Source organism: Thalassophryne amazonica, chromosome 16 (assembly GCF_902500255.1).
Source record: "Thalassophryne amazonica chromosome 16, fThaAma1.1, whole genome shotgun sequence".
Lineage (NCBI taxonomy): Eukaryota > Metazoa > Chordata > Actinopteri > Batrachoidiformes > Batrachoididae > Thalassophryne > Thalassophryne amazonica.
Window position 1 is genome coordinate 38,353,404 of NC_047118.1, and position 22,159 is coordinate 38,375,562.

The window sequence follows — 22,159 nt, forward strand, 5'->3', positions numbered from 1 at the left end:
TGTCGAACAAGAACTCCTGAGTTATGCTTGTTTTTGTTGATCAAATCAGAGTAGTAAGTCCGCTTTGTAGCCAATAATGCATTCTTATAGTCTAAGATAGCATCACGCCATGCAAGGTGAAATACTTCTAATTTTGAATGACGCCATTTCCGTTCTAGACGAGGTCACGCAGATAACAATTTTTGTTCCTGGCTTCTAAGTGTTATATTTCAACTGCTTATGTCTAAAGTCTATGGAAAAATGACTACATTCAGCACAAACTTTGATTTTATTTTTTAACGTTCTAGAAAGTTCTAAAAGTTTCTTGAAATTTCTAGATAATTCTGGAAGCTTCTAGAAAATTCTGGACAGTTCTAGCGGTTAACGAATATTCTAGAAGACTACTCAGTAGTAGTGAAGGCGAATCGAGAATATTCTTGAAAACAGACAAACTTCAATATATCATTGTCCTGATCACAGAAGCAAAGTTTCTGTGGAATAACAGCTATTTTCTATTTATTTAAGGCATAACAGGTTAGGAAAACACACTGTGTACCCAGGAACAAAACAAAAATAAAAATGTGTTACATAGTGTAATCATTGAACCAAGGTGACTGATCTGGGGGAGCGCGGTTTTAACACAGGTGGCGCAATCATGTCGAGTGCAGTTTTGAGCACTGAGTTTAAACTATCCACAAGTCTGTCTACTGACTGGGTATTTGTCAAATGTGAAGCTAAGACATCAGGCAGTCTAGCTTCGAGTTCAGTCTTAGTTGAGGAGTTGATGCATCGCCGTAATGATATATAAGGTTGTTGTTCCACTAAACACGGCAGCGAAACTGTAAACTTAAGTGAGTGATCAGACACCACCTACCACGTGCTGGGTAATCGGGAGAGTCGGGAGTTTTCCCGGTGGGCTGGTCCAACCTGGGGCCGTTGTGAGGGGGTGTTATATAATCACCACTAACTGTTAGGCTACACAGCAAGACACTTGGGTTGCTGTATCTTAAAGAGAAGACATTAAGTGTTATAAATGTTTTACAATCACGAAAATTCACAAGAAAATAACTTAAGACTGCTTCTTTTGCAACGCTGTTATCTTTTCCAAAGCCTAAGGTAGGGACATACCATTACACGTTTAACACCCCTATGCATTCATTACAGTTAGTTCAGTCCAACCAAGCCCTGTGCGCTCAGATGGGACTTGTGCTACTAGCAAGTATAGGAGGAGTGGCCCGTGAGTGAAAAGATGGAGAGAAAAATGCCAGGTGGAGCTGAAAAAGATAGATTAAGAAAAAGAAAAGCTTTGGAGGAAGATGATGCCAAGTGTACAAAGCTCACAGATATTTTTCAAGAAGACAGAGCGAAGAGGGAAATGGTAAATAGGGCCGGGCATCAACAGGCCAAAATCCTAATGCATCCACAATTTCCATAAATGATTTGCAGGGGGGATCAGAAGGCTTATTTATATGAATGTTAAAGTCACCAATGATCAGAATGTTATCTATACTAGTTGACAAGTTAGAGATGAATGCACCAAATTCATCTAAGAATTCAGAATATGAGCCAGGAGGCCTATATACAGTGACAAAGTAATACAACTGATTTTTATTCTTCTGACCTTGGCAATGTGTAATATCCTGAGCAGAGCGGAGAATCAGATGCTCAAACAAGTGATATTTGTACCACCCAACAGCTAATAAGCTAAACCTAGATTTATAAATAAGAGAAACACCCCCTCCTTGCTTCGCATCACGAGGGACATGACTAAATGTATATGCTGGTGGGCAGGCCTCATTTAAGGGGAGGACAGCTGTAGGTTTAAGCCAGGTTTCACATAGCCCAATCATATCTAAATGATGATCAATAATTAGATCATTGATCAACAATGATTTGGAGGACAGTGATCTTATGTTAATGAGACTCAGTCTAAGGACCTCAGTGGGGTTGACAGTTGAACTGTTTGGGTTTAGGGGTGGTTCCAGAGTAGCATATATAAGATGCCTAGAAGTAGGTTTAGGTTTAAGACATTCCATGCACGTTGTAGGTAGCAGACACAAAATCTTTGCTATTGCTGGAACAACCGCTGGGCCATCCTCAATTTCAACATCATCCAATATAGTAATGGGTATTAAGTTTGGAAAGCATATCCCTCTATGATTTTTATGGACACGACTACGGAAGCAGGCCACAGTCTCAACTTGTTGAAATTCCCTCCCTGGCAAATAAACTGCACTATCACCATAGTGGATTTTCTGCACTAAATTCCCTGCTAAGCTAATGGATTCCACACCCACATTTGTCATAAGCCTTGCAGGGTCTCTAATCACCTGCTCCGTGGCCTGCTGTAGATTCCTAATGTTACCCTCCCTGTAGAGCTCTATCTATGTTCGCAGACAAGATGGCGACGCCTTCCCCAGTAGGGTGGAGGCCGTCCGGCATCAGCAAGCCGCGGCGGCCCCAGAACGAAGGCCAGTTATCAATAAAGCTAAAGCCTTGCTGTCTACAAAACTGCGCCAGCCACCTACTTAACGATGTCAGCCTGCTAAACGCCTCATCAGTACCCCGGGAGGGGAGGGGACCAGACACTATTAATCGATGCCGACATCTTTCTGGCAAGGTCACAAGTCCTGTCTATGTCCATTTTTGTGACCTCTGAGTGCTTCATCCTGATATCATTGGTGCCAACGTGAATAACTATGTGACTATATCTCATGTCATGTTCCTTCGTCTGTCTTCCCTTCTGCAGCGTCAGCACCCTAAGATGAGATGCAATGTCGGGAACTCTGGAATACATTTAATGTCAGCCGGCGTCTGTAACCTGACTTTGCGGGTGATAGAATCCCCTATCACTAAAGTCCGGTGTTTCAGCCTGGAGACGGGTGGAAGTCACTTGTGGGCTCAGAGAATTCACATCTGGCAAATCCAAGGGGGAGAAACGATTCACAGTTCGCACTGGCGAGTGTGATCGGGGTGCCACAACCGGGCACCAAGCCCTACGGGGCTTCCTCCGCCTAGCCACAGTCCGAAAGCCATCCTCCACAGCCGGTGTTTCTAAGCTGATGCTAATGGGCTCGCTAGCCGGCCCAACACTAACCTCATCTGGAGTGCCCATAACATCTAACTCCACTGCGCTAAGAAGCTGCTCTAACTTACGGACACGGATCTCTAAGAGAGCCACCCTATCTTCCAACATCACGCAGGATTTACGGAGGGTGTAAAGTAGAATTAGTAGTGTACTTTGTGCACTAAAAAATTCAAGAATGTAGCCAAGCAAATACGAGCTAACCAATAATGGATAAGCTAACCACTCCTAAGGCTCACACTGACGCAAATCAATTTATTAAAATTCACAGCAGTTACACTGAAAAACTAACAGACGTATTAAAACAGGTAAAAAAGCAGCAGCTATAAAATACACTATACAGTTAATTAACTAACAGGAGTGTAAAAAAAATGAAATGAAAAAATGATGACGGAGGTCCGCAAGCGAAAATGCTAGCCGCTCCTAAGATTTTACACAGGAGTAAAATAATTACTTAAAATTCACAGCAGTTTAACTGAAAAACAAACAGAAGTATTAAACGGGTAGAAACAAAACAGCTATAAAAAGTAACAACGGAGAGAGGGAGGGGTTGACCTAGCTAGTGAAAGCTAACCGCTAGCGAATGCTAACTGCTAGCGATTCACAACAGGACTGTTGTTAAATAACGTTCAGATTAGATACAATTAATAACCAGAAGAGTGCTAAACAGAAATAAAAGAAGCGTATACAACCGTGTGAAGTTCAGAGTGGCGCCACAGCAACAAACAATCCGTCAGAAGCAAGTTGCCAGATCTGTGAAAATCAGCAAGCCTCCAGGGCCTGATATGCTCAAAGTGTGAAATCAAAGTTCTCAAAATAGATTTTTTTCACCCAAAATCACTACCATGACCACCATGTCATATCTCATCGCATATCATGTAACAAACTTATTACTATGTGTCATCCCTATCAATTCTAAGGGTCTATTTGAGGCCATATCAAAAATATAACCAGAAGCACAGTATTGTCTCTCCTGCCACCTAGCTTGCCCAGTGCCTATTATAAAAGTTTTATTAATTAAAAAAAAAATGTAAACGTCAACACAAGTTTGTTTTGTTTGTACTCATCATAAGAGTGATGCAGATGTAATTACAGATATTGCAGTCAATGCAATTTTACATAGAGAACAGAAACCTTTCAATGCCCCAGGACGGGTAAAACTTTTAAAATCAAGGGATTCCTCACATGTGAAACTCCCATTGTGATTTACATGTTGAAATGCCCGTGTGGATTAGTCTATATTGGAAAAACTACAAGACCTTTAAAAACAAGAATTTCAGAGCATAGAGCCAAAATTCATAATCATGATAATAAAAGTCCTGTGGCTGTTCATTTTTCTGTGAAACAACATAATGTGAGTTCACTTAGGTACTTGGGTATCAAGTACAACTTAACAATTGTGGTGGTGATGTTAATAACGTGTTCCTTAAAAGAGAGACTTTTTGGATTTATATTCTTAGTACACTTTTCCCCAGGGGCTTAAATGAGGACTTCGATCTCAGACCGTTTTTATAACATTTTTTTTATGATTCTTTTACACCATGAAGTTCTTTTCCACTATGTAATCTGCTTTTCTAATCTAATTATGAAATTGTTTTATGGTGTAGCTGTCCCTGTAGCATGTCTTTTTCCTGGTTCTCTCCCTCAGCCCCAACCAGTCCCAGCAGAAGACTGCCCCTCCCTGAGCCTGGTTCTGCTGGAGGTTTCTTCCTGTTAAAAGGGAGTTTTTCCTTCCCACTGTAGCCAAGTGCTTGCTCACAGGGGGTCGTTTTGACTGTTGGGGTTTTACGTAATTATTGTATGGCCTTGCCTTACAATATAAAGCGCCTTGGGGCAACTGTTTGTTGTGATTTGGCGCTATATAAAAAAAATTGATTGATTGATTGATTGATGTGTCCCTGCTGTATTTGTGTTATCATATTTTTGTTATGTATTTCATTCATATATTTTTTCCTGTATTTATATTAGTGTATGTACACACATATATATATTTATTTTTCTGAGTGTTTATTTTGGTTTAATGTTTTTTGTTGTGTGTGTTTGATGTCTTTGTCTGCTATGGTGCTTGTTTATTGCTTGCTCTCATTAATATGCGAGTATGTTTGTTGTGAAGATCATGACAAGATGTTTTTAATTTTGGCTTGATTCGTCTTCACGTGAGGGCAATTGCCAATCAATGTCAGTACTTAGGTGTTTTTCACCTTGTGCGCTGTTTGATGAAGGGCATCAAAGGGTCATAACTGAATAATATACTTTCAGTGAATATGAAAACTGTAATCCATGAAGTATTAAAGTTATAGCCAATATAGCCAAACAAATTTTTACCCCCAAAATACGCATGGGTATAGGATACAAACAGTGCATCATCTAGTAATCATCCAGACAAAAGATACCGCTACATATGGAATCTCTATGTCCATACTTAGTGACACTATAGTGCCTGGAAAAAACTTTGACATAGGGTCCACGCCCATAACATCCATGACAACGACAGACAGCTCATTCATTACATAGATTCACATTGCATTGCATGTGAGTCAATTAAGTAATGCAATATGAACCATGGTGACTTTGCAACCAAGCATGGTTGAAACTTTTTTTTTTTTTACTGTGCCCATGAATTGAGTGTGCACAGCAGAGCTGGCTGAAACTACACAGCTCTGACATATAAATGTTATATGTCCTGGTAGTTAGGAGGGTATTGCAGATTTAGCAGATACTTTATTTTAACACTGAAAAGCCCTTTTGATCCATATTTTGTATTATATTTTAGCTTATGAAAAGCCACTTCTAACAGGACTTTTTTTTCCAAGGTCACAATTTGTGGAATTGGAAACTAGTACTGGTGGAGGTCTGTGCTCTACAAGCACAGCGTGCTAGTTAATTATAATCAGGCTGACCACAATGCACGGGATTATTGTTGAAATGAAAAAGCACAGGGCAACAGGAACTGCTTTCTGTGCATATCAAAATAGTCTATGAGGAAAAAAGAAAGCTTTCACAGTTTTGGCCCTTTTATGGAATGAAACTGAGACCAAAGAATGAGTAAAAAATTGTTCCTAACATATTTGTTGACAGTATTATTTCAATTGGATAAAGTTAAATTGAAGCTCCAGTTATTTGAAATCTAGCTCTTTCAAATAGCAATTTGAATTCGCTGTCCATGACAGTATAAAAGACATATTTCTCAAAATGTACTTAAACAATTATGTAGCATTGTCACGTTTCACAGTAGCCAGCCACAAATGTTAGCTTGCATCATGGAAGCAGTGTATTTACTTACTGTTACTGTTATTTTATTTAATTAAAAAGAAAAACTTCAAAATTAAAAACAAATACATGAAGGTGAATGGTATATCAGAGAGTTATGCTTCATGTACAATTTTAAATATTTCAGCAGAATTTTCAAACACTTATTCTCCATTTTACTGCATGGTCGACAGCCAACACGTCTTTTGATGCACAGGTCAATATGGTCTATGCAGTCACTGTAAAGGTTTGTAACAGTAATCTGAATGCAAGACGTCCTTGAGCCAGCAAATTTCCTTTATGGTCAATGACTCAAATTACTAAAGATTAACAATTAAATGTATAGTCTTTCTGATATAAAGATGAAAATGTATCAATTCTCCAATAATCCCAAAAACAGAATTTCTTGACATTACCCCCCCCCCACACACACACACATACACACACACACACACACACACACAAAGATTTAATCTTGCTCTCCAAGTAAGCTGTATCCCCATTAAAAGAGAACAGAGGCAGAGCAGGACTGGAGAGCAGGCAGAGGAAGGCAAGAAAAAAGGAACGCTGAGAGAACAGATGAAGAGAGGATGGGACCTGTGAGAATCTCCCGTGTTTTGATGGACAGGAAGGCTGGAGGCGAACAGGCGCACAGCCCAATACTCCCCTCCTGTGGCACTGCCAGAGAGCTGCACATTCCAGACATGTACACACGCGCGCACACACACACACACACACACACACACACACACACACACACACACAAAAGAACAAATACAGTGCCAATGAAACATGCAAGCTCTCAGAGTGAGAGACTAACACACACCCTTCTCTTAAATACACCCAAATATACATGCATATGTGTACACACTGAACTGCTTTGAACCACTCAATATGCTCGGTTGCTTGGAGGTAGATAAGGAAACAGTCAGTGACACTACTGCTGCACGGCAAACATAAGACACTCATTATTCATAATATGCAGGATGGAGGATTAGAATGAGCAAAGGAGTGATAAAACAAATTGGCATACAAAGCTTAATGTGAAGGTGGTGGCATAATATCTCTGCATCTTCAGGGTTAAGCCTTGAAGGGAGATCAATCACTAAACGTTCCTCTCACTAATTTTTTGAAATCAATCATTTATAAGTTTAATGCAGGCTGTAGCAGCAAGACAACAAGTGAGTCTTATGTAGGGCTTTAAAATTTTCCCAATAATAACAACAACAACAATAATAATAATAATAAAAACAAAACAATGTCTACAGAACAATGACCACAGCAGTCATCTTAAGCGGCTGCAAGAATTCTAAATTTACTGAGACAACACCACAGGAGCCACAGGATTTAATGTTATTGTTCCTAAAGTTATAGGTGGCTAAAATACAAAATCCCAAACTATTAAAAGTACTGCCCTTTTAAAACATGATTTTAAAAAACGGACATCATCTTTTGTATCCAGTAAAGTAAGGGGACAAAAATAACATTTGAGGTACTGTATAAGAAGATTTATTCTTACATTTATGATTAAAAGAATGGGCTGAATGGCACAAAAATGATCCTCACCAATGATTCAAATATTGTTGTGTGGGCCGCCAGAAGAGGAGGTACTGCTGGCCCACCACCAGAGGGCGCCCTGCCTGAAGTGCGGGCTTCAGGCACGAGAGGGCGCTGCCGCCATGGACACAGCCGGGGGTGACAGCTGTCACTCATTATCTCATGACAGCTGTCACCCATCTACACTTCATCATACCACTCCATAAAAACCGGACGTCATCTCCACCTCGTTGCCGAGATATCATCGACCTGTGAAGGTAATATTCTCAGCCTTAAAACTAACTGTATCTTAGTCTGAACTCGTTTTACAGCTGTTTTCCTGTGGAGTGCCTTATCTGGGAGATTGGCGTAATCAGCGACGGCTTCGCTTCACACCCCAGCCAGATAAGTGTTTGAGACAGGAGCTGCACGAGTGTGTGTGAGAGGTGGAGGTGGAATCTCCACCATTGTTGTTACTGGGTGTGCACACACCCACATCTTATTGTTTCTGCTCCTCGCCAGCAGTACCAGATCCGACATTCGGGGACGGTGGCCACCTGGGGACTCAGGACTTGGCGGCTCCAGTATTCTCCGGGTTCGGTGGCGGAGGAAATCGTGTGGTTCCAGTTCTTCTTGGGACAGACGTCTTCTATCCTCGAGCCTGCCCACATGTCACCTTTGTGGATTGACTGTTTGCAAAATTCTGTATTCCTCTGTATTGTGGTTGTGCTCATTCACAACAGTAAAGTGTTCATATTCGACTCTTTCATTGTCCGTTCATTTACGCCCCCTGTTGTGGGTCCGTGTCACTACACTTTCCCAACAAACATTTTACATAACATTACTTTTAATTTATTTACGGAGAGGTTTGTAAACAGTTGCTTATCTCTTACCTGACTGTGAGATGGGTATCCATGGAAACCAGGGTTTAAGGGCTCATTGTTCTGCAATAGACAACAGGAGGGAAGAGATCAGCATAAGTGACCGCGTTTTGAAAATTAGTGGATGCAGTGTGACAGTCCAAGCTTTCACATTTCACTGAAACATGCATTCTTCACTGTATTAGCAACATAACTTTTTTGCTGAAATAATTATTAAAGACCTTGAAATAACTATCAGCAAGTTGGTGTGGTACCATTTTTTTTTCCTATATCAGAGATGATGAACAACAGACAGATAATCGTAAAAGGGTGCAATGGATTTCCTAAAACCCCTACCCCCCAGAAAATAAAATGCATCATGATGTCAAAGTGGACAAAGGAGTTGATTTGAAACAATGAGGAAAGTTATCCAAATGAAGATATTTTAACAACAGTGAAAGAGATGACACCAGCATAGCTTAGCCTCTTGGCATGCCTTGCAGAAAAAACATAACCCCCGAGAGAGACTCATAAGTCGGCCCTCCTGCAGCAACAGGGAAAGAGGGATGTGGAGAAGAGGAGAGGGGCAGGTTGAAGGGGGCAAAGGAAGATTTGTATGTGCCTTTTCACATAAGTGTGCATTGTTGGATTTGTGTCAAGGGTGGCTACAGAAATGTTCCTCCTATACTTTCTTCATGTATTTGACTGGCTTTACACAATTTTTCAAACAAGGAAGCACACTTACAGCAAGCATCTCCACTGAAAATGTGCACAATGACATTCAATTGGCTTTGTGTTGCCTTGATCACGTTGGTCAACATATAGGAAACATACACTGAAGCATGTCTTGACAGCCTTCCAGAGTGCGTGCACCATGCAAGTTGCCGCAGCGCAGAGTGAGCATACGGGCAGAGTTTCCTACATTACTCCATTTGTTTTCTGGAAGCTGAACAAGTTTCACCATTGCCATGTTTGTTAAGACTTGTATGTTCCCGAAAAAAAGAATTAAAGCGAAGCACTCAGTCTGCAAAAAGCAGAAGAACAAGTGACCCTGCTGATTTCACCTCGCTGGAAGGAGCTTTTTTCGGCGACTGTTTATCAGTGAGGCCAGGCGGTGCCGAAGCAGCCAGCCAGACCAAAATCCAGAGAGATGCGCCTCAGTCTGAAATTCTTTACCTTTTGACACACACACGTGGGTGTATACTATATATATATATATATATATATATATATATTATATATATATTATATATATATATATATACACACACACACACGTGTGCATATATATACACAAAAAAGTAATTTTGCATTTTTAAACAACATCAACAGTCCAGGGCTCTCCCTAAGCAATGGCACAATGTAATTGCACCATCACACAGACTGTCAAATTTAGTGCATCCCTTTCTGTTTTCCTGGGTAATTATTTATTTTCATATTTATTTTATACTCATGGTGCCATCTTGGGTTCAAAATAGCATTTGCTATTAATCTGTCTGCATGTAAATCTAGCTATTTTATTTATTTACTCGCTGAAAATGATGGGTTGTTGTGCATTTGGATGCACAAATAGACACAACAGGGGCTTCAAGATGTACAGAGTCCCTTCAGATCCGAACAGAAGAAAAACTGGGGAAAATGAAGTCAGCCATGTGGGATGGAAGCCAACTTCATCATCAAAGCTTTGAGAGGTAAATTTATTGTTCAGTCCCGTGTACAGTAAAACTCACCTAAACCATCATCGTATAAACCAGATATTCGCCGTCACCGGACAAAAAAGTTTTTGAATTATTTTCCATGTAATAAATACCGTATATAACGGATTTTGTACAGATTTTCACTCACGTCAGATAAACTGCCTGTCCGATTGTAATGTATTTCCATTAAAAACCCAAAGCAGTCTCGACATGCACAGTAACAGAGGTACAAGTTCAGCGCTCTGGCACTCGATTTGAGCAAAGTGGGGCCGGAGTCATTTCCCTGACTAAAAGCCCAACCCCCCTCCACCACCAACACCACCACCACACCGTGCTCAGACTGGGACCTGAAGCCTGACGTGCACCTGTTAAATCAGACACAGCAAAAGGTTGTGATTTCACATTTTCTGCTTTTACTCCTTTGTCTGCCATCATATTATAATAGTATTTGTAGTGTGCATGCTGATTAAAAATGGATCAGAAAAGTCTGCGCATTTACAGCAGGAAGTCAGTAAAAAAGGAAATTGTACAGCTTATCTTTGATATGGAGGTGATGATTGTAGCAAGAAAAGCTTGTTGAGAGTCAAATTAATCCAGAATAAAGTATAATCCAGAGATGGAGAACTTTAAAACTGTCACGCATATCATTGCATGACACGAAGTTACAGAGCAGCAGCTGCATAAATCAGGCTTTAAATTAATTAAATATATCATCATAAATTGTAAATTTAAGTCAATTTGATAGCTTAACTATTTTTTTACATTTATTTTGACAGCACCTGCACCTGGATGTGTTGCTGTATGTGGTTAAATTATTTTTAAAAATGTTTAAAACATTAAAGTTCCACTCACTAATTCAGAGCAGTTGGACCCAAAATGGCATCATGTTCTGAGTTGATGCCACTCTTTCAATTAAGGCACACTAGCACTCTCCTGACACCAGACCGTAAGCGCAGGCAGTTGGTGTAATCCTCAGTCTGTCAGGCTGCACGTGAACGTGAGCACAGCCTGTGGAAAAACTGGGCTCTGGATTGCAGCTTTTCCACAAAAGCCGCACTGATAAATCCATTCTGCACCCTGTCGATGAAAACTTGACTTAAAGTGCACGTAGAGTGCCGAGTCTATGCGCACGCGATCGGGGAGGCAAAGCTGTGTCAAAATGTCTATTCGCCCAATCATAGACTGAATAAGGCACAAACAGTCTTATTCGCCCGACCATGGCCGGGCCAAAGTCTTGACATTTTTGCTGAAATGGAGATGGGATGTGTGGTTCCCCACTTGGGAAATGTAACCATTTTTAAGGTTTTTTTGTTTTGTTTTTTTGTTTTGTTTTTTAAAGGTTGGTGGACTGGGTCCCTGCGTGAATTTTTTTTAATCCTTCTTCCTCTGCAATTCAGCAGATGCATTTCAGCTGGAGGTTGAACATGCAAGCCTCGCAGTCAGTTTTTTAAAATTATTTTATTTAAGTTATAGTGTTTGTGAAGTGTTGTGTGTTGCTCAAAAAAGCGAAAATTAAAAAGCAAAAACACTCAGTGCGAGTCTGAGCAAAACAGAATAAAGAGTGGACTTCTGCTGAGACGATCTTCTTTCAGAGACTGTTTGTCAGTGTGGCCAGGGATGGCGGTGCGACTGGCCTGGTGTGAGGGACGTGCTGAGCCCCTCACACCGGGCAGAGAGAGACAGCAGCCAGCTGCCTGGTGAATAGCTACTCCCCATGTAGAGCGGAGAGCAGCCAGTGGACCAAACGGTGTGTTGTTTTTTAAAAAACAAACACACTGCTTCACTTTAAATGCGCAGTAAGCTATTTCAGATGATCAGCATGGACCATCTTTCTCTTAAAAGACTTTACTTTACTCTGTGTGTCGCACTGGAAAGCTGGAGCTTTTGGTGCTACATTGATTAGCTATTACACGGCTTGTGCACATGCTCTAGTCTTCTTCTGTTTATTTTCCTGGGGACCTTAGAGCGCCACACACAGGCCTGGCATATGTACTACAACATTAAATGGAGCTTCGAGGCACATAATTTGCCTCGAACATTTTTTGTAATCAAATTATTCAAGTTACTCGACAAAGCGTTTTCAGGCCTAATTAGACTGGAGGCAACAACAATGTTGGCAGGCCCTGTGATGGGACAGCAAGGATTTTATGAAGAAAACGGCAGAATGGAAATCGAAATTCTTCAGGTGCCGAGGCATACTTTATTCTTTGAGATTTTGGTGCTGGATAGCGGCATGCATTATTTCCATTCTTCTATGTTTTAAAGGACATGCCGCACTGAAATCAGAACATTTGAGTGTTTTCAACAACATTTACGTAGCTGTGAGGAAAACATCCCAACGCGTGCTTGAATAGAATGTTTTTGCTAACGTTAAGAATGGAGCCACAGATTAAGTGCAAAGTTTCCATGAGTCTGATGTTGTGTTATGATGACTCGTTTTTAATTGATAACTGTTTGTTTTGATCAGTCACAGTAAAAGCAGCAGCCACTTTTCACTGTGCACCAGCCTCGGCCTGTGTCTACGCTCGACACCGGCATGCCTCCTCCCGGATGGACGGGTGATTTACAGCGCCCCGTACGGGCTGTGGTCACCGTCAAGACAAAACAAAACAAAAAATGCAGAGACATGGTTTGTGTTGTCTGGATGTAAAATAGGATAAAATAAAGAGCTGAAGTTGTTTATCTGAAATTTCCCTGTAAAAATGGATTTGCACGTGGTCAGATTCCCATCAAGTCTCACACATAAACACTGCAAGATGGCGCCACAGTATAGTGGTGTTGGATGGCAGTATAAAGGTGCAGAGCCATTATTTTGCCACAGTATAGCGCCGCTGGGTGGCAGTATAACAGCGCAGCGCCTTTATTCTGCCTCAGTATTGCGGCGCTGGGTGGCAGTATAACGGCACAGCTCCGTTATTCCATTGTCTGGAAAGTTTTACTCCAGTTCAGCACTAAGTTTAATTGATGAGGCAATGTATATTTAGCATTTGTAATGTAGATGATTTTGACTTGGTAATTTTAAAAGCAGCTCGCAAGCTGCAAAGTGTGGGCACCCCTGATCGAGACAGAGTGAACAGAGAGAAGCTAAAAGGGAAGAAGCTTCAGAACAAGGTGACTGTGAGGCAAAAGATCTAAAGAATAAATATTAATGAGAAAGAAACATTTTCCTTTTGATGCACAGGCAGTAAATATTGACCTTATGTGTTACGTATATCCACACCCTGGGCCGACCTCCCATTCCCTTCTCTGAAACAGCCCTTTCTTTGTCTCACTCTCACTTCCTGTTTCATCTGGAACTAATTTCCCCCTCATGCCTCGTCCCCAGGGGGAACACTCTGCTCTAGCTTGTGCATTTAGAGGGAATGCACAGGGATATATTCAGGAACATACTACGTTAAATACTGATGATACAAACCACATCATAGATGGGAGCAGAATAAAAAGGACTTAAGAGAAAAATCTCAAATCTACAAAGCCTTGGACAACATCAGCACGAAGAGAGGATTCTTAAAATGATAGGGGACAGAAGATATGACTACGCTCTGTATTTCACATGACTTAATTTGTCAATGAATCATGAAAAAAGTATAGATGCATAGATATTTTTAAAGTTTGTGTTTATATCACGTTTTAAAATCACCAAACAAGAATCCAGATACTGCATAAGCAACCAAAACTGGGAGGAACACTGGAATGCCAGAGAAATGTAACCCCAAATTATCCACAGCCATCAAATTATAGACTCGCTGTTGTTTCTACAGTAGACAGGCCGCAGTGGAAAGAAGAAAGACAGGGATGAGTTTACACAGAGCAGGAGGGAGAGAGGGGAGACTTTAGCAACATCTGGAAACAATCTGTCTGCAGGAGAAGGGGGAGAAGGCTAGATGAAGAGGGGAAGGACACCGGAGAAAGAAAATATATGATGGGGGGGGATAAAGGCAAAGACACACAGGAGAAGGAATGTGGAGAAAGGACAGCCAAAGCCAAGAAAGAGGAAAGAAATATAAAGCAGACACTCAAAATGGAGACAATGAGTCATACATAAGGAATGTCATGTGATTTATATTTTCTTAAGGGGTGGGGGAAGGGAGTGGGGGTCTGAACTTGATACCTACGCTTTTAGACACTCATTTACTCGCATTCAAACAAAGGCACACACATTCGCCATGTCATATGACATTGCTTTCAAGTGACATGCTTCTATATGTTAAATGTTCTCAAAAACAGTTGGCGTTTTAAAATGCTTAAAAGGCACCAATCCAGGTTCAAAGCTGGACATTCAAGATGTACTTTTGCAACTCTCCATTAAGTTAAATCCATGTAATTCGTGTGTGACGTGGAACCTTTGATGATATGACTACAAGAGCTCCAGAATCACACACTTTCTCTGCCCTCTTTCCTAACTTCACAGAGCGGGTTAATCAAAAGGGCATTTTTCTTGTTTTGTCTCTCTTTGCAACATGGTATTTCAGGAGATGGAGATAAGTTGAGGAGTTGCTGGAGCAAATGTGTAGAAGCATGAGAAGTAAAAGGCACAGCAGTGGTGATGGTAGGAAAACTGACATGAGGTCAACAGATGGTGAGAAGGAAGAGCGATAGAGATGGGGAGAGGAGGGAGGGTGGGCGTAATTAGGAAGGCCACCGCAAACGCCTACCAGAACAGCCTGAGGACCTCCAAAGTGTCTGCATTTGGTTTATGGTGACAATTGTTTCACCAAATACATGCTATCACCAACATGGCCAACATAGAAAAACACTAAAGACAAAAAAAAAAAAACACACACACATCCTGACAGTTAACCAAATCCATAAGATAACATCAACTTTACATATCCCAAAGCAAATTATTTTGCCAGAGCACCAAAACAGTAGACAGTTAACTTTTTTAAAATTTTACAATAAGTACAACAAATTTGACTGGAAGATATCTGATTATATGTTTGATGTTTGATAATATTTTACATAACTCTGAGTAACTGAATTAACTCTGTTCATTACGAATTCATCCTGCAGAAGGGGTGTGCAGGGGGTGGGAGGTGTTGTCCAGGATGCTGAGCAGTTTCCTCAACAACCTCCTCTCAGTCACATGCACCACAGACTCCAGCTCAACCCCCAAGACAGAGCCATAACAGTGGCGATGACCAAAAATTACTGACAAGGGGTGTAACAGTACAAAAATAAACAAATAAAAATCATGGTTCAGCATGTACCATGGGTTTGAGTTCACAGTTTGTAACATTTTTTTTACGAGAGAGGGGCTCAGTGTCATGGGGCTCAATTACAACTCCAAATCAGAAAAAAAGTTGGGATGATACAGAAAATCCTAATTTTTTCAAAAAGTAATGATCCTTAAGGCACGTTGACAATTGCACAAATCTGATCCGTGCACCGGCACACAATCTGGGGTGCCAATGAGTAAACTCATCATAAACCATTGTAAACTGTGCACAGCTGCGTGCCAGTGCACAAAGAAAGTTTTGAAATGTTCACAATTTCTGGCATGCATTAATTTCATGCCACTTGTATGAACTAGTCCTGAATATATCATGCAACCTATTCAAAAACACTACGCGTCAATGTGTGTCATTGCGCAGAGAGCATCTGAACGATTATGACGAGATGTTAGATCTATAATAAACATAACTTTACAGATACATTATCTAACTCATAAGAAGGAATGAAAATGTAACATATATTATAAATAATTACCTTCGAGACAAGATTCCAAATGCGTTCTCCAAAGCACGAGACAACCTGTAGCTGTAGATAATTTGTGTGTTTTTGGGAGTGATGAGAGAATGATTTCATCAGTCAAGTTCTGAGAGCAAATGAGTCATCGGCTATGAAATGATTATTTTATATAACATGGTGTCCAGCGGGACAAAGCAGGCCACATTGGCACAACAAATTGCTCAGCAGTGCGGGGATCAAATTCATGCAAATGTCAAGATTCCTTTACATTTACAATTGTGTTCAAAACAATTGCAGTGCATTTAAAAAAGTAAGTAAAGCTCAAAACCCTTGTAATAGCTTTTATATCCATACATACAAATATATGGGGAAAACTACAAAACATGCAGAAAAGTAAGTCCCTTCGGCTGCTCCCTTGTTTGCACTCAGGGTCGCCACAGCAAATCCAAGGTGGATCTGCATGTTGAATTGGAACAGGTTTTACGCCGGATGCCCTTCTTGACGCAACTCCACATTACATGGAGAAATGTGGCAGAGGTGGGATTTGAACCCGAAACCTTCTGAACTGAAACCAAGCGCATTAACCACTTGGCCACCACCCCTGCTACAAAACATGCAGAAAAATGAATCAAATTTTATATTCCTTCACAGAAAGTAAAGAAACGAATATTAGGCTGTTCAAAATAATAGCAGTGTCTGCATTTTTCTGTGAAAAACAGGTGGCCCTTATTTAAGGACAAAGGCAGCAAATGTTGTATATGCTGGTTGTAGAGGATTTCTCCTTGAAAATGTCAGTAAAATGGGTTGGTCCAGAGATTATTCAGAAGAACAGTGTACTTGGATTTAAAAAAGGTCATCGGAGATGGGAAAACAAAGAAGTGCAGAAAATTACAGGCTGCTCAAATAAACCAATCTCAAAATCTTTAAAATGTCAACCAAAACCAGAAAGATGTGGAAGAAAATGGAAAACCACCATTTGAATGGCTTGAAGAATGGCAAAGAGTCAGACAATGACCAGCTCCAGGATTATCAAATAAGATCTAAAGTTACCCATTACCCCGTTCAAACTGAGGTTTGCAATGCGGCTTAAGCAGGATACAGTCATCTCCTGCTTAACCTACATAGGTTTTCCTGAATCTGAATGGCACAAATCCGACTTAAGTCGGATTGTTTTCGAGCCAGATCTGAACTGGATTCAATGCAGTCTGAATGCAAATGCAGCTTGAATCTGACTAGCTCTGGTATAAATATTTCTGAGAAGTCCTTTTCTTCAAAAAAGCCACATGAGATTTTAAAATAGCCTATTTGCCCAAATAAAACACTGGCAAGCAAATATAGGTGATTATGGGGGAGGTGATGGTCTAGTGGTTAAGGTGTTTGGCTTGAGTCCAGAAGATCATGGGTTCAAATCCCTGCCTGACTGGAAAATCACTAAGGGCCCTTGGGCAAGGCCTTTAATCCCCTATTGCTCCCAGTGTGTAGCGAGCGCCTTGTATGGCAGCACCCTGACATCGGGGTGAATGTGAGGCATAATTGTAAAGTGCTTTGAGCATCTGATGCAGATGGAAAAGCGTTATATAAATGCAGTCCATTTACCATTTATGGAACTAAATCATTAAATGTAATTCTACTAAACACAAATGTAACATTTTAAGATTTAATATGAGGCATCTTCATTTTTAAAAGTAATATTTTTTGTGCAGTGAACCTATTTTATACTGTTTTGTACTGTACTCAAATTTACACAAAACATGGTTACAATTGGAGAATGACAGTATATGTAATTTTATTTCCTTGGCACTATGTGACATTAAATGAGGCCAACAGGTATATCAAAATTGCAGGTTATTAGAAATTGAATTACCTTATATCTAGTGTAAGCACTAATTACATTACAGTATAGTACATAAATTTTATATTTCACATTTGCAGCAATCCTCGGTCAGTCAGACTGCACGTGAACACGTGAACGTGAGCACAGCCTGTGAAAAACTGACTCCAACAATTTACCCAAACTGACTCCAAATGACTAAATGAAGTACTTTTACTTATTTTCAGAAATGCACTCCGTTCTCAAAACAGTACATGAAGCACTCTCTCTCTCTTCCTCCCTGTGTCTCGATGTCTTTTTAGAATGCTGAAACAATAAACAAGGGATGTTTAAGTACGTTTGTAAGACCTGGCAATTTGTTTGGGGGGGGGCATACAATGGACTCTGAACTTTAAGATCTGATGTTACGAGCCCTGATGAGGCAGCAGTGCATCCTGCTGTACGTCTGCAATGGCGAGTGCCATTTGCTTTTCGTGTACCGTTTTGAGAACGGAGCTTTTCTGTTCCTTCGTCTCAAGAGGTATGCATTATTGATGGTTAAGGACACATCAATACAACAGCACCATGCGGTTTTTACTACTACTACCAAGCAATTCAGTTGTGGCCTCTAAAAAACATACTGTGCCTATCAAAGCAAGTTTAAAAAGTAGTAAGAATTAGAAGTAACAATAGGTTCTTAAGGAGCTCATGTTTTACATGTGCAAATGAATTTGTTTCAAGATGCCACAATCAATATCTTAATGACAAGCCATTTTTAAATGATATGTGTTTCTGTGCTTACTTTTTGAATTGTACTTAACATCTTAATTGCTCCTACAAATACATTGCTAAGTGTGCTCCATTGTTTGGTGACAGACTTAATTATTTCAGTTTGTGGAGGCAACAGAGACACTGGTGTGCTACAGGGTGCAAGAGCATTACAGCGCATCCAGAAAGTATCCAAAGTAAGGGCTTCACTTTTTCCACATTCTGTTATTTTACAGCCTTATTCCAAAATGGAGTAATATTTTTGTCCTCAAAATTCTACTCACAACACCCCATAATGACAAGAAGAAAAAATGTTTAAGTTTTGCAAATTTATTAAAAATAAATAAATAAAAATAACAAATCACATGTACTTAAGTATTCACATCCATTGCTCAATACTTTGTTGATGTTGATGCACTTTTGACAGCAACTGCAGCCTCAAGTCCTCCTGAATACAATGCTACAAACTTGGTGCACCTATCTTTGGGCAGTTTTGCCCATTCCTCTATGCAGCATCTCTCGAGCTCCATCAGGTTGGATGGGGAGCATCGGTGCACAGCCATTTTCAGACCTCTTTGGCGATGTTCATTCAGATTACGGTCTGGTCTCTGGCTGGGCCACTCGAGGACATTCAGAGAGCTGTCCTGAAGCCACTCCTTTGATATCTTGGCTATGTGCTTAAAGTCTCATTCGCGAGCTGTTCTTAAGAACAAATTCCTTTCACACCGGGGCTGCTTCGAGTTGCTTCATGTGGCATCATGACAACGCAGGAATGTCTGCATCAGGTGCGCGCAGCAAAGGCGGCAGAGAGGAGGTGAGGACGTAGCCTGCAGGTCCTCTGCACAGAGAAAGTAGAGTGCACAGTTTGTCTGCAGTTTGGCATACTTGATGTGGACATGTCCTGTCTCTGGCAATCAGTCTGTGAGCAGGAGTTATGTCCTTTTTTGTCTTTTATTTAACACAATGATGAGAGAGTTTGAGGGGAGAGCAGGGATTTTTCTTTATTTTAATTGTTCATGTGCGCACGCGAACGAATCATCCGTGAGTGGACTGGAGATGTCCGGACATTTTCCTGGATGTGGACATGTCCTGTCTCAGACAATCAGTCTGTAAGCAGGACTTTTATGGACTTTATTTAAACACATTTGTGAGAGATGAGCGTGTAGTTTCACTGGATTGTGTACACGGTATAAAAACAATCCTGTGTGATTTATACTTCGGGAACAATGGAACACAGCAGGAATCATAAACTGGCATCAGGTAACGTTGTATTGTGAAGGTGTGGCTTCCAGTCATGTTGAGTATTGTCGCGTTGCCCTGAAATGCGTTGAAAGGACTTCCTTTCTGCATCCTGTGCTGGACGCAGAAAACATTAAACATGTTAATTCTTGGCATCCGATTCGCTTCGTCCTTTGCGTCCCTCGCGCTTTTGTGGCGTTGAGCTACATCATCTGGATACTGGGTTGCTTCCATGTGGCAGCGTGGCAGACCTCTATGGCGACGTTCATTCAGATTACGGTCTGGTCTCTGGCTGGGCCACTCGAGGACATTCAGAGAGTTGTCCTGAAGGCACTCCTTTGATATCTTGGCTATGTGCTAAAAGTCTCATTCGCGAGCTGTTCTTAAGAACAAATTCCTTTCACACCGGGGCTGCTTCGAGTTGCTTCGTGCAGCGTCATGACGCTGCAGGAATGTCTGCGCCAGGTGTGCACAGCAGGGGGGCAGAGAGGAGGTGAGAACGCAGAGGAGGATCTGCAGACAGTTTGGCTGCAGCCAGACTCTGCACTAGGATTTCTCTTCTTGTTTATATTTGTTCTTGTGCAGGGCTGCAGGTCTGCACTCTGATTTCTGTTATAGTTTATCTTTCTTCCTTTGACCATGAGCTGCATGCGTGTGTGCGCTCGCGAACGAACAGTCCGTGAGTAAATGTGGAGATGTCTGGAGTTATACTTGATGTTGACATATCTGTTGTGTGGGCCGCCAGAAGAGGAGGTACTGCTGGCCCACCACCAGAGGGTGCCCTGCCTGAAGTGCGGGCTTCAGGCACGAGAGGGCGCTGCCGCCACGGACACCGCCGGGGGTGACAGCTGTCACTCATTATCTCTTGACAGCTGTCACCCATCTACTCTACATCATCTCACTCCATAAAGACCAGACATCATCTCCACCTCGTTTCCGAGATATCGTACTTCTATGGAGGTAACTTTCTCTGCCTGTATTAATTGATTCCAAGAGCTATTGTGTTGCAGCTGTCAACCAGAGGACCGCCGTGGGTCACGACTGTTTCGTCCTACGTCCCGTCAGATAAGTGGTTAAACAGACGCTGCACGAGTGTGTGTGGACTGGAGATGTCTGGACACGTTTACTGGATGTGGACATGTGCCTTGTTCAGATCATCTGCTATTTCAGAGTAATTTAAAAAAAAAATGGAGCAATGCATTAAACTCAAAGAATTAGTTCAATTTTTCTCTTCTGCAGCTGCAGAAACCATAACAACTGTGGCAGTATGTAACAGATAACCTACTCAAATGCTCAATTGACATTTCACTTTATGCATAGTCGAGATGGACGCACATTTGACAGTTTGGGGGCAGCCTCGGGGAGAAGTCAAGCATGTAAGGTGGGGTAGGGATATCTTTGTGATGACCACACGGGCAGTGTTAACACGCGAGTGTCATTATATGGCACAGGCCTGAACATGTTTCAGAATTATGCTCTCGCAATGTTTTATATATATATATGTACTCTCTCTCTCACACACACACACACACACACACACACACACACACACACACACACACACACACACACTAGCATGTTGCCTGTGGGGATCCACACGCTCTAGATTGGGCAGCGTTTAGAAAATAGGTAGCTGACATTTTTCAAGGGTGGTAATAAGTTCTCAAAAACTGAGTGACTGTGCAAGAAGTAGAAGAGTGAGGAAAGCCACCAGAACACCCAGACAACCCAGAAGAAGTTATAGGCTTACGTGGCTGTGATTAGAGCAATTATGCACAGTGCAAGCTTTGCATTTTGTATCACCAGTTATCCATCTTCATGATGAAGTGGTATAGAGGAGGATTTTCTTAAAAAGAAGACCTGAAAGTATAGCTACAAACTGCCAGAAGGTACATCTGCGATGCAAGCCTGGATTTGATCTGTTTTGGTGAAAGAAAATCCTTCTCTGCTCTACTCCACTATGAAGCTAAGAGTAGTGATGCAAAATGCAAAGCTTGCACTGTGCATAATTTCTCCAATCACAGCCACATAAGCCCATAACTTCAACTGGGTTGTCTGGGTGTCTTGGTGGCTTTCCTCACTCTTATCCTTCTTGCACAGTCACTCAGTTTTTGAGAACTGTCTACTCCATGCAGATTTACCATAAAGTGCCACAGTGTTTGTATTTCTTTGTAATTAATATAAATAAACTCCAAGACATATTCAGTGGCAGCTTTACCATCAGAGAGCCTCATCCAAAACTACC

The 22,159-nt window shown here is 41.2% G+C and overlaps 1 protein-coding gene across 5 annotated transcripts in view; it reads right to left on the minus strand.

The window, feature by feature from the left end:
• The window catches only part of LOC117527784 (RNA binding protein fox-1 homolog 2-like), a 148,109-nt gene that overhangs the window by 97,733 nt on the left and 28,217 nt on the right, over nt 1–22,159 (minus strand). For all 5 annotated transcript variants that reach the window (XR_004565604.1, XM_034190278.1, XM_034190277.1 and 2 more), the window contains exon 2: nt 8,743–8,793. Coding sequence is in view for 4 of the 5 variants with exons in the window: in XM_034190278.1 (XP_034046169.1) it covers nt 8,743–8,793 (51 nt within the window). In the remaining variant the exon portion in view is untranslated. The remainder of the gene's footprint in view (nt 1–8,742; nt 8,794–22,159) is intronic.